Source organism: Quercus lobata, chromosome 7 (assembly GCF_001633185.2).
Source record: "Quercus lobata isolate SW786 chromosome 7, ValleyOak3.0 Primary Assembly, whole genome shotgun sequence".
NCBI classification, from domain to species: Eukaryota; Viridiplantae; Streptophyta; class Magnoliopsida; order Fagales; family Fagaceae; genus Quercus; species Quercus lobata.
This window is the reverse complement of record NC_044910.1, coordinates 41,656,939-41,669,357: the sequence shown is the minus strand read 5'-3', so window position 1 is coordinate 41,669,357 and position 12,419 is coordinate 41,656,939. Positions and strand designations below refer to the sequence as shown.

Here is a 12,419-nt window from a genome sequence, read left to right as displayed (position 1 = left end):
AGGTTAACTTTGATATCATGAAAAGATTCACAGTCACGTATATTGAAAGTTTAAAGCTGGCACAACGATCCTTCTCTCTGGTAATCAATACCGTTCTTTTTCTCTCATTTTGTTCTCTTTCTTTCCTCTGTGTTTGTCCTCCTTTTTTATTTTCTCTTGTCCAAGATCCCCCCTTTCTGCATGTTCTTCTTTCAGCTTATATACCCCCCTCTGTGTTCCATCCTCACCGCACACATGTAGGTTGGGTTCAGAGGATTTCTTTCTGTCTCATCTAGCACCTACTGGAACTTCCTATGGGCAGCTGTAAGGCTGCTCCCTTACTGTTCAGGTATCACCTCCACATTAATGCGGTCAGAGAGTTGGTTGAGAGGTCATTAATACAAAGGCAGCTGTAGTTATAGATATTTGTTTGCCTTATCTCTTTCATTCCTAGTCAGTTATTCTATCTTTAGTGGTGACTTAGTTCTGAGGTCTGGTTGCAACAAGACCGCGTTCCGATCGTCCTCGGACACATACTACCGAGGATTATGACATCCTCGGACGGATACAGAACTTAACCCTCGTGATACTAACCACCACTCCCTTCAATAATTACGTTATGACCTAACTTAGCTTCCTCGGACGGATATGCATCCTCAGATAGGCCACAGGCCCAACAATCCTGAACTTAATGGGCCTATTGATCGAACGGCCCCCACATATAATAATATTTATTTTATTAAGTAAGGTTGTAATATTAGGTTACAACATATTTTGTAACTAAATTTTGTCCTAAATTTTTATCTAATTACTCAAAACTCAAACCATCATTTCTGAAATAAAATACTAAATAACACTATTAACCTATCATAAATAACACTATTATATCTTATATTATAATAAATTATGTAATGTATTTTTTTTTTTTTTTTGAAAAAGAATTATGTAATGTAATTGATAATAGACACTCAACAAACGTATATTATATTATTATTTTGGACGGTCAAACAAGCTTGACAATTGTGTTACATCCAAACAAACATATATTAAAAAGACGTAGTACTATTTTGAGGGGAGGCCGGTAAGGAAATTGTTGTTCATGATTGGTATATGTGTCAACATATTAAAAGGACACCTATCCCTTACCAATTTAAAGAAAACTTCTGTTAAGTTCTTAACGTTTCTCTCTCACACGCACGGAAAAAATAAAAATGCAAATCCTTCTTTCTTCAAAACCCCAGCAACGCTCTCTCTTCCTTCCTACGATAATATTTTTCCTTCTTACCCATAGCTCTTCATCAGTTCCAATTTTCTGGTAGTATTTGAAAACATCAGTATATTACTCCTTTTAATGATTTCCTTTAAAAGCTTTTAATAACATGGGGAAATCACATTCTGGCCCAAAATAAATGGGATTCTCCGAGAGCCTTAAAACAGTTAGGTCTGTGGACCCATGACAAATTTTAATTTTTGTGAGGTTGAATCAAAATGCAATCATCTTATTTTGTTACAGAAGATGCAATGAATTATAGCGTGAAATTAACCTGTACCTGTAAAGTTAGTGATTTTATTTTACCTGTGAAGTTGTAAAGTTAGTGATTTCTGGCATTGGAGATGATATTTGAACGTAACTAAGACGTAAATCTCTCAGGCTAGTTAAGTTTTGAACTAAACCATTTAGACTTGTGACATGTAGCATAGAATCATATGACCGATCAAGGGATGTTAACTTGGAAAGCTCTGAAAATTTTGATGAAATCTGGCCAGAAAAAAATTAGTTAGAGGTTGAGATATGTCAACCTAGAAAGATGGCTGTTCTTCTCACTTCTCACTGCAACTCAAAATCCCAAATCACCGCATCTCAAACCCACTTTTGCCAAGACATTGAGACACCACAAAAACCACCGCCACTGCCACAATATCTCTGCCAAACCACCACCAAAACTTCCGCCAAACTCCACAGATTGCACAAATTGTTCAAACCCATAGCCATCAATTTCTCCAACCCACTCAAATTCTTCACACGAATTCAACCCTCATCAAAATCAAATTCCAAAAACCCATTAAACTCCATTCAATGAGAAACCCATAAATTCATTAAAAAAAATGAGGAACCCATAAACCAGAATCAAACCCCAAAAATCCATCAAAGTGATCAAACCCTCGTCAAAATCAAATCTCAAAAACCCAGTAAGCCCCATTCAATGAGAAACCCATAAACCAAAATCAAACCCCTAACATTCATCAAAATCTAATCTCAAAAACCCATTAAACCCATTCAATGAGAAACCCATAAACCAAAATCAAACCCCAAAAACCCATAAAATCCCCATTCAATGAAAAAGCCCAGAAACCTGTTGAAATGGGCCGTGTGTATGACTTTAATTGCCAAGCCCAAGTCAACGTAAATAGAATCCTAGTTGTAAAAGGATTGCTCCTGCCGACTTTAACATATACATATATATATTGTATTAAGTGCAGCCATGTGCCGTGAGATTAAATAGAATTGATTCAAGAAAAATTCCAATTAACCTAGTGAGCAAGCCACATGAGAGAAAAGAGAGGCAGTCAGCTTCTATTCTTAATTTTTCTGTGAGAGAGTGCTAGGGTGTAATTGGGATTTGGGTTTCTTGAGAGTATTCTTGTGCACTATTGTATTTTTCCTGATAATAGTGAAATCCCTTCAACTCCGTGGACGTAGGCAAATTGCCGAACCACGTAAATATTGTCTTGTGCGTGTGATTATTTTTTCTTTGACGTGTGTTTTCTCTATTTATTTTGTTCCTCATAGGTTGGGAATTTTGGTTAAATTCCCTACAAAACCAACCCACAATTGCGAGCTTTAGCCATGGGGGAGCGGCTGTTTTTGGTAGCGGAGTGAGACCGGTGGAGAGGGATGAGTTGGATGTGGCAGGGCTGTGCTGGGCACGAAGGATGTGGCTGGGTATCCGAGAAGAGAGAACAGAGGAAGGAGAGAGAGAGAGAGAGAGAGAGAGAGAGAGAGAGTTAGTGGAGTTTTGAAGAGAGAGAAGGATTTGTTTTATTTTTTCCCGTGTGAAAGAGAGAGAGAGAGAGAGAGAGAGCGAGGCGTGAAGCTTAATAGAGTTTTCTTTAAACGGGTCAAGGACAAGTGTTCTTTTAATATGTTGACACATATACCAAGTTATAGGAAATGTTTGCAGCAAATCCTCATCCTTTCTTAAATGAATTTTACTTTATATCAGGATTCAGGACTCAGGAGTGATAAAAAAAAAAATAAAAAAAAAGACTATTGCTTTCATTTTTGGGCTTTTCTCGTTGACTTAAAAATCGTATCATAACTACTTCCATTTTATTGGGCTATCTTTGGGCCCAAATATTGCTGGATGTTTTGGTCTGAATACCGATTGTAGAACTTGACAAAATCACGACCCAGAAAAAAATATATATAATTGGGCTATAAAAATAAATTCCGAATGGACAGTAATTGGTCACGTGGTACAAGAAATACGAATGGTAGTTAAGCCTTGAAGAGTTAGAAGTTGAAGTTCACACGAGAATGGATGGTAGTGAAGTTGAATAGTGAAAAAAAAAGAAGAAGATAAAACCTTTGCATTTCAACAACATAATTTCATCCTTCAATTCATCCCAAACAATAATTTTGATCTCTCCATTCACACCCAATTCCAATGGCAATGGTTCCTCAAACCCAAAAGCTTCACTTTATTTTGCTCCCTCACTTGTCCCATGGCCACCTGATCCCCATGACAGACATAGCCAAGCTACTAGCCCAGCACGGTGTGACCGTGACCATGATCACCACTCCCCTCAATGCCGCACTCAGTAAACCAATCATAGATCGGGCCATTGAATCTGGGCTTCAAATCCAGCTTCTACAAGTCCAATTTCCATGCACTGACGTTGGATTGCCTGAAGGGTGTGAAAGCATGGATGCCCTTCCCTCCAAGGACATGTTCAGAAATCTCCTTATAGGCATTAGCAAGCTACAACAACCGGTGGAACAAATTTTGGCTGAGCTAAATCCTCGTCCAAGTTGCATAATTGCTGACAAAAATTTTGCCTGGGCTGAACGCACCGCTCTTAAGTTTCAGATTCCAAGGTTTGTTTTTGACGGTACAAGTTGTTTTTCTCTCTTGTGCACACACAATATTATCGTATCTAAGATTTGTGAGAGTGTGAGTGAGTTGGAACCTTTTGTGATCCCTGGTTTGCCCGATAGGATTGAAATTACTAAAGCTCAATTACCAAATGCTGTCAATATAGTCCCATCTAACACAACGGATATTCGTAATGAAATTAGAGAGGCTGAACTAACAGCATTTGGGGTGATAGTTAACACGTTCGAGGAATTAGAACCAGCATACATTAGAGAATTTCGAAAAGTCAGAGGAGAGAAAGTTTGGTGCATTGGACCAGTGTCATTGACCAACCAAGACAACTTGGATAAGGTTGCTAGAGGCAACAAGGCCTCAATTGATGAAAGCCAATGTTTAAAGTGGCTTGATTCATGGAAACCAAGTTCTGTTGTTTATGTTTGTCTTGGAAGTCTCGGTCGCTTATCATCTGCACAATTGATAGAGCTTGGTTTAGGCTTAGAAGCATCGAACCAACCTTTCATTTGGACTATAAGAGGAGGTGACAAACTAGAAGAACTTGAGAAATGGATATTAGAAGAAAATTTTGAGGATAGGATCAGAGGGAGAGGCCTTTTGATTAGGGGTTGGGCTCCACAATTGTTAATTTTGTCACACCCAGCGATTGGAGGGTTCTTAACTCATTGTGGTTGGAATTCAACACTAGAAGGGATATGTGCTGGCTTGCCAATGATAACTTGGCCGCTGTTTGCTGAGCAGTTTTATAACGAAAAGCTTATTGTACAAGTGTTGAAGATTGGTGTGAGTTTAGGGGCTGAGTTTGCTGTACCCTGGGCAGAGGAAGAGAAGTTTGGGGTGGCGCTGAAGAGGGAAGAATTTAAAAGGGCTATAAATCAGTTGATGGAAGAAGGAGAGGCAGCACAAGAAAGAAGAAAGAGAGCTAGAGAGCTTGGGGAGATGGCCAAGACAGCAATTGAGGGATCTTCCTATCTCAACATCAAACTCTTGATCCAAGATGTCATGCAACAAGTGGTCGGCAAATTAATATAAGATCATTTCGGCTGATGCGTGTGGAGTATCACTTACAGTTGTTTAATTAAGTTAAGAGTCTTGTAACTTTGGTCTGGTTTCTCAAAAAAAAAAAAAAAAAAAAAAAAAAAAAGAAGAAGAAGAAGAAGAAGAAGAAGAAGGAGTCTTGTAACTTAACTGATAATTTGATACATATTAATGTTTTTACAATTCAAATCCTCTCTCCTTCAATTATCGAATTATAAATAAATAAAGTCTTTTCATTGGAATCCTTACTTGTTGTGTATCACTTGAAGTATCTCTTAGCTCACAAATTGGTCTATATATCCATTGAATCTAGCCTAACTATGTTATTGGACAAAATTTAAGAATAAATATATTAGGTTCTCCAATTAAATTATAATATCTAGTTGCAATGACTAATAAGAAATAGTATACCAAGTACCAATAATATATAACAAATTTTGTAAAATCCATTTCAAAATATTTTTTTAAAACAAAAGAAAAGGAGAGAGCTCATAGATCTGGAGATTTTTTTTATTCTTGTAAGTTGTAACCCTCTGCTGAATGACATAAATCTATTGCCTCCTCTCCTTTACTTTCAAAATGCACTTTGTTTCTATTGTTCCAACTTCCAAATTAAAGGTACCAAGCCACAGTGCAGAACTCTTCAAATTCAGGATGAGACAATCTTTGTAGCAACTCTAATGATAATTCACAAAACGATCCAAGTCAAATAGCTCTTGAAAACCAGACCGCTTCTCTCTATGCAGTTTTGTTGTATGCCTTAAGAATTCTCAGACTTTGTTTCATCACGAACCAATTTCCTTTTACCTTATTCTTCCTTCCCTCTTGACAACCTTAATTTAGGATGCACGGAAACTTCATTTGGAATATTAATATACACATGTCGTACCTGTATTATAATGGTGTCTTATCTATTATATCAAAAATTGCTCATATTGTCATATCGTACCTGTACCCGTAGTTGTGTCGGTATTAGTATCCATGCACCCTAGACCTTAATTCTTGTTCTTGATCAATAATTCTATTCATTTTTTAGAAGGAAAAAAAAATTTTAATTGAGATGACCAAAATGATGTCCCAGTTGAACCTTTGTGATTTTTTTCTTCTTCTTACTTTTGTGAAGTTTCTGTTGATCTTATTCATTCTAAAAAATAAATAATGAAAAAAGATATCCAGAATGAAAAAACCCAAATTTGAGTTTTGCTTTAAGGATGGGAAGGGAATGTTATTTGGTTGGTGGAGCATCACGTACGTGTAGGCTTTATAAATTCTCTTTTTGTTTTTCTTCTACACTGTTCTATCTTTCTTGATTCATCTTCAATCCTAAGAGAAACCACATCAGTTAGTGTATTTTACACATTTATTTTTACACTAAAAACCTACTTTTTTTTTTATTTTACATATCAATTTTTACAAAACACCCACATCAGTTTATCTATTCTATTGTCTCTTTTATTTAAATCATCAATTTTCTCAATTTTTTTATTATTTCTCTCAACTACCCCCTTTACATATGCACTCTCTCTCTCTCTACCCATTTTTCTGATTTGTTGCTCTCTCTCTATACCTATCTCTCTACTCATCTCTATACCTATTTCTGAACACAAATCAACTCTCCCTAGCTCGGTCAAAGACCGATCAAACTCGGTCAAGCACCGATCAAGCTCGGTCAGATTTCCCTAGCTCCAATCAGGCAAGACCCATCTTGGTCAGATCTCCCTAGCTCCGATCAGGCCGGACCCACGAGCTCTGATCGTTCCAGTCAAGCACCGATCGTTCCACAAGCACCGATCTGTCTCTTTGTTGGTTTGTCCGTGTGGGTTTGTTTGTGTGTAGGTGTGTTTGTGTATCTCTGTGTTGATTTGTCTGTGTGGATGTGTTTGTGTGTGGGTGTGTTTGTGAGCATCTGAGGAAAAAGAAGATAAGGAGAGGAGAAGTTATTGAGTTCGTTGTGCATGGAGAAGAGAGAGAAAAAAAAGGTGCGAATGTGAAATTAATAAAATAATATATGGGCAAGCTAACCGTGTAAATATACACGGTTACTATAGCAATTGTATAAATATACACATCTTAACACATTTTTAGAAGTACTGATGTGGAGCATTTTTGAGGCAAAATATGTAAAAGTAGTGTATTTTTCTATTATACATGATTTTGCATCCACTGATGTGGATGCTCTAAGTAAAGTAGACAATGTCTCTTAGGTTGGCTGCTACATTGCTACTAAAGGTTTTTTATTTGCGAAAAGTTAACGGATACCTATAGGATTGGGTTAGAAAACATTTTAAAAACTTATAGGAAAAAAATAATTAAATTTTAATAGATTTTCATATTTCTCATAAAAGTAATATTAAAATTTTTCCTAAATATTTTATTAACAATTTCCTTTAAAGGGTATCCCTTAACGAGATTTTTTTTTTTTTTTTTTCATAAGAAATATATAAATTAGGCTGGATGGTTAACTTGCGTACCATGTGATAAATGTAGAGATATTTAACACCCACCAACTGTAATGGTTTGTAATAGCAAAATTATCCACACTATTTTGTCGGTTCAAGTTCCTTGCAAGTTGAATAAAAGGAAAGATTCTTGTTTAATTTTTATTTAATCACCAATGTCAATTATATCATGCTACAATGCATTTTTGGTTGACTAAGATATCAGCCATCGGAAGAGCTGAAGCAAGAAAACAAATCACTTTGCTTGGCTCCCAAACATCACATACATTAAATAATTAAATACGTCTCTTACACCAGTCAAAGCATATAACTTGGAGGAGAGGGTAAAGGAGGAGCTGCATTTGCATTGCATTGGTCATGTAGTACAGGAAATAGGAATGATAGTCAAGCTTTGAAGAGTTAAATTTGAAGTTGAACACAGCAATGGATGGTAACTATATATGATAAAACTTTTTGCATTTGAACTTCAACTATATACTCTCATTCTTCAATCAATCCCTAAAATAATTCTGATCCCTCCATTAACACCCCATTACAATGTTTCCTCAAACCCAAATGCTTCACTTTATACTGCTCCCTCACTTGACCCAAGGCCACATGATCCCCATGATAGACATGGCCAAGCTACTAGCACAACATGGTGTGACCGTCACCATAATCACCACTCCCCTCAATGCAACACGCAATAAACCTATCATAGATCGGGCCATTGAATCAGGGCTTCATATCCAACTTCGACGAGTCCAATTTCCATGCACTGATGTTGGATTGCCTGAAGGATGTGAAACCCTGAACGCCCTGCCCTCCAAAGATATGTACAAAAATCTCCTTACAGGTATTAGGATGCTACAAAAACCAGTGGAACAAATTTTGGCTGAGCTAAATCCTCGTCCAAGCTGCATAATTTCAGACAAATATTTTGCCTGGACTAACCAAACCGCTCGTGTGTTGCAGATTCCAAGGTTAGTTTTTGATGGTACAAGTTGTTTTTCCCTCTCGTGCACACACAATATAATCACATCCAAGGTTTATGAGAGTGTGCCCGAAATGGAACCTTTTGTGGTCCCTGGTTTGCCCGATATGATTGAAATAACTAGAGCCCAATTACCTAATGCTGTCAATATAGACCCAACCAACACAATGGATATTCGTAAAGAATGTAGAGAGGCTGAACTAGAAGCATTCGGTGTAATAGTCAACACGTTTGAGGAATTAGAACCAGCATATGTTAGACAAGTTCGAAAAGTTAGAGGAGAGAGAGTTTGGTGCATTGGGCCCGTGTCATTAACCAACCAAGACAACTTAGATAAGGCTGCTAGAGGCAACAAGGCCTCAATTGATGAAAGCCAATGTTTGAAGTGGCTTGACTCATGGAAACCATGCTCTGCTGTCTACGTTTGTCTTGGAAGCCTCAGTCGCTCACCATCAGCACAATTGATAGAGCTTGGTTTAGGCTTAGAAGCATCGAACCAACCTTTCATTTGGACTATAAGAGGAGGTGACAAACTAGAAGAACTTGAGAAATGGATATTAGAAGAAAAATTTGAGGATAGGGTCAGAGGGAGAGGCCTTTTGATTAGGGGCTGGGCTCCACAATTGTTAATTTTGTCACACCCTGCGATTGGAGGATTCCTAACTCATTGTGGTTGGAATTCAACACTAGAAGGGATATGTGCTGGTTTGCCAATGATAACTTGGCCATTGTTTGCTGAGCAGTTTTATAACGAAAAGTTTATTGTACAAGTGTTGAAGATTGGTGTGAGTTTAGGGGCTGAGTTTGTTGTAAACTGGGCAGAGGAAGAGAAGTTTGGGGTGGTGATGAAGAAGGAAGAATTTAAAAGGGCTATAGATCTGTTGATGGAAGATGGAGAAGCAGGACAAGAAAGAAGAAAGAGAGCTAAAGAGCTTGGGGAGATGGCCAAGAAAGCAATTGAGGGATCTTCCAATCTCAACATGAAACTCTTGATCCAAGATGTCATGCAAGAAGTGATGGGCAAATTAATATAAGATCATTTCCGTTGTTGTGTGTGGAGTATCATTTGTAGAGTCATTTCATCGAGGCAAAGAGTGATGTAGCTTAACTGAAATATTTTGATATTTTTAATAAAAATGTTCACACTTAAATCATCTCTATCTCTTGTCCAACTATTGAATTGTAAAAAATTAAAAGTAAATAAAAATGTCATATCGTTGGCTCTCTTGCTTATTGTGTATGTTATTAATTGGACAAAAATTTGGCATAATATCTTAGGTGCTATATATAGGTTCTTCAGTTATCATTTTCAAGGATAATTAAATTCAATGTAACCAAATATTCGATTTTTTTAGAAGAAAAATATCTAAATTTAATTGGGTAATTTAACGATATGCACCTAAGTAACTATACTTAAACTTTACCCTATACTAGCTTGTAATCTCATACATGCACATGCATGGGTATACTTAAAAAAATATACATTAAAATGCATAGAATATACATATATAATTTAAATATTATTGATAGTCATTCTTATATATTTTTTTAATTCTTTAAAAATTCTTGTAATAATATTGTTAGGTAGAAATTGTAAATTGTCCATTTTTTTGTAATTTTTTTTATTTTCATTAATTCTAAACTATTTAGTTTTTTATGCAATAACTCATTTGGATGGATATTTATGATGTATTCCCTCATTTGACTCCAAAATTAAGAAATAAAACTCTCTCTAAAAATAAATAATTTAAAAGATATACATTAAGATACATAGTATAATTTGTATATATATATATTTTAACTCTTTAAAAAGTCTTGTAATAATATTATTAGGTATTATCCTTTTTTATGTTCATTAATTCTAAATTCTTTGGTTTTTGTACACAATGACTCACTTGGATGGATATTTATGATATAATCCCACATTTGACTCCAAAATTAATAAATAAAATTCTCTCTAAAAATAAATAATTTAGAAAATATTGCGCAAAATTAAACTTCAATTACAGAATCTAATTGAATTTTCTCTAAGTTTTATCTATAATTCTCTAAGATTGCCAAAATTATCTATATCCCATGGATCTAGGATATCACCTCATGATATTGGGAGCATCTCCAACAAAATAGTTAAACCTCTTTTCTCTTCAAATTTTGGAGAACATAGTCAACATACTTTAAAATAGACTTTCAGTGGATCTATTTATACTCTAGTCAACACTATAAATAGAGTCCTAATAGTCAAACCTATTTTCCTTAATTGCTTACTGACTAGTCAATAGTCTAGCAATTTGGGAGTATCATTTATAGTCTAGCCAACAATTAAATTAAGTTATAATAGAATTTCTATCTTGTATCAAAAACAAAAATAAACTTTTAATAAATTAGCTAGTCGAATATTCATTTTCCTTAATTGCTTAGTGGCTCTAGAGAGTCTACACACCTAGATATAAAGAAAATTATACCTATTTTAATTATTGGTACTTTTAAGGTTCAAAAGCTATTAAAGAAAAACAAGAAAAAAAAAAAAAAAAGGTAAATAAAAGAAGTAAATGTTTTAATTGAACGGAAATTTTTTTTTTTTAAAATGCAATAATTTATTCTTTTTCATTAAAATGAGTATTGTGGGGCCCAATAATTTAAGGACCAAGCCCAATTGCTCCTGGAAAATCCGAAGGCCCAATCCGAGGAGAGCTGTGGCCCAAGCTCTACAGTACAGAGCACAAAACAATTTTTGGAAGGCAGCCGAGGACAGTTTGGTCCTCGGCAGATCCTGAATCCCACCGAAATGAAGGGATAAAACTGGTACAGGGACGAATTTGTAAGGAGATCCAAAATATCTTGGGAAAGTTATCCTTACTACCCTTCCGGATAAGACCCAACACGTGACAGAGCCGTACTCTGCAGCCTTATCAACCATACCCAACAATTCTGGGATTAGACTGATGGGACAAATATCAGTCTTGTAAAGATTGACCCTACACGTGGACGAAGGACAATGAACACAGACGAGTATAAAAGAAGAAAGTAAATAAATCTAGGGGGGATCCCATCCCACCAGAAAGAAAGAAAGATGACAGGGGGGAGAACATCTCAACAACACCGGACTTCACTGAAGAAGTTCGTCGTTGGATAACCGGGGTAAGACCTCAATGGTCCTCGGATCAACTCCGAGGAGTCCCATCCCATAGGGTGCGACGTCTTAGGGCTTAAATGTTCAGGCCCAACTCCTTTTTCTACCTGAATTCCTATAAAGCCAGGATCGGCATCGCCCCGTGACCAGCGGCTAGCTTTTCAAGCCCACTCTCTACAAATTATATTGTGAGGGATCTTCCGTGCGCGAGCCCAACATCCTTATTGGGCCGCCAAAGAATTGTGTCCTTACAAGTATATAAGTATTAAATTTTGAAATTAATTATATTATAAACTTCATTGAGTAATATTGTTTCTCAAGATAAACTCTAAAGTTTTTAATGCACAAGTAGATAATTGTTTTAATTTCATTATTTTATGAGTTTTAACAAAAACTTATATGAGTTGTACAAAAGATTTTTTTTAATTACTATAAATAATTATTCAGCAAAAAAAATTACTATAAATAATTTAATAATTATAAGTGAAACTTTGACTATGAAAAAATTACAATAACACTTATTTATGTACAAAATTCTTAATAAATAAGCACAATATAATGAATGTTGTGGGGCCAAAGAAAGTGTAGCCCCGGCCCAGGCCCAGTTTATCTTAAGGTCTGCAGCCCAAGCCGAGGAGAGCCATTACCGAGGACGACTTCCTCCTCGGCACTTCATTAAATGCCCAAAGAAAGGAGTAAGCTGAATATAGCGGGCAGGGCCAGGAAAA

At 36.0% G+C, this 12,419-nt stretch overlaps 2 protein-coding genes across 2 annotated transcripts; both read left to right on the top strand.

Annotated features, from left to right (window-relative positions):
* Positions 1 to 3,529: 3,529 nt before the first annotated feature.
* LOC115954269 (UDP-glycosyltransferase 73C6-like) lies at positions 3,530 to 5,377 on the top strand. Its single transcript, XM_031072180.1, has one exon. The coding sequence runs from the start codon at positions 3,648 to 3,650 to the stop codon at positions 5,121 to 5,123; it is 1,476 nt and encodes a 491-aa protein (XP_030928040.1). The 5' UTR covers positions 3,530 to 3,647; the 3' UTR covers positions 5,124 to 5,377.
* A 2,698-nt stretch (positions 5,378 to 8,075) lies between these two features.
* On the top strand, positions 8,076 to 9,666 carry LOC115954076 (UDP-glycosyltransferase 73E1-like). Its single transcript, XM_031071935.1, has one exon. The coding sequence runs from the start codon at positions 8,126 to 8,128 to the stop codon at positions 9,593 to 9,595; it is 1,470 nt and encodes a 489-aa protein (XP_030927795.1). The 5' UTR covers positions 8,076 to 8,125; the 3' UTR covers positions 9,596 to 9,666.
* Positions 9,667 to 12,419: the final 2,753 nt, after the last annotated feature.

Bases quoted from the DNA above. Each gene is read 5' to 3' on its own strand.
- LOC115954269 (XM_031072180.1), top strand. From the start codon at position 3,648: ATGGCAATGGTTCCTCAAACCCAAAAGCTTCACTTTATTTTGCTCCCT.
- LOC115954076 (XM_031071935.1), top strand. From the start codon at position 8,126: ATGTTTCCTCAAACCCAAATGCTTCACTTTATACTGCTCCCTCACTTG.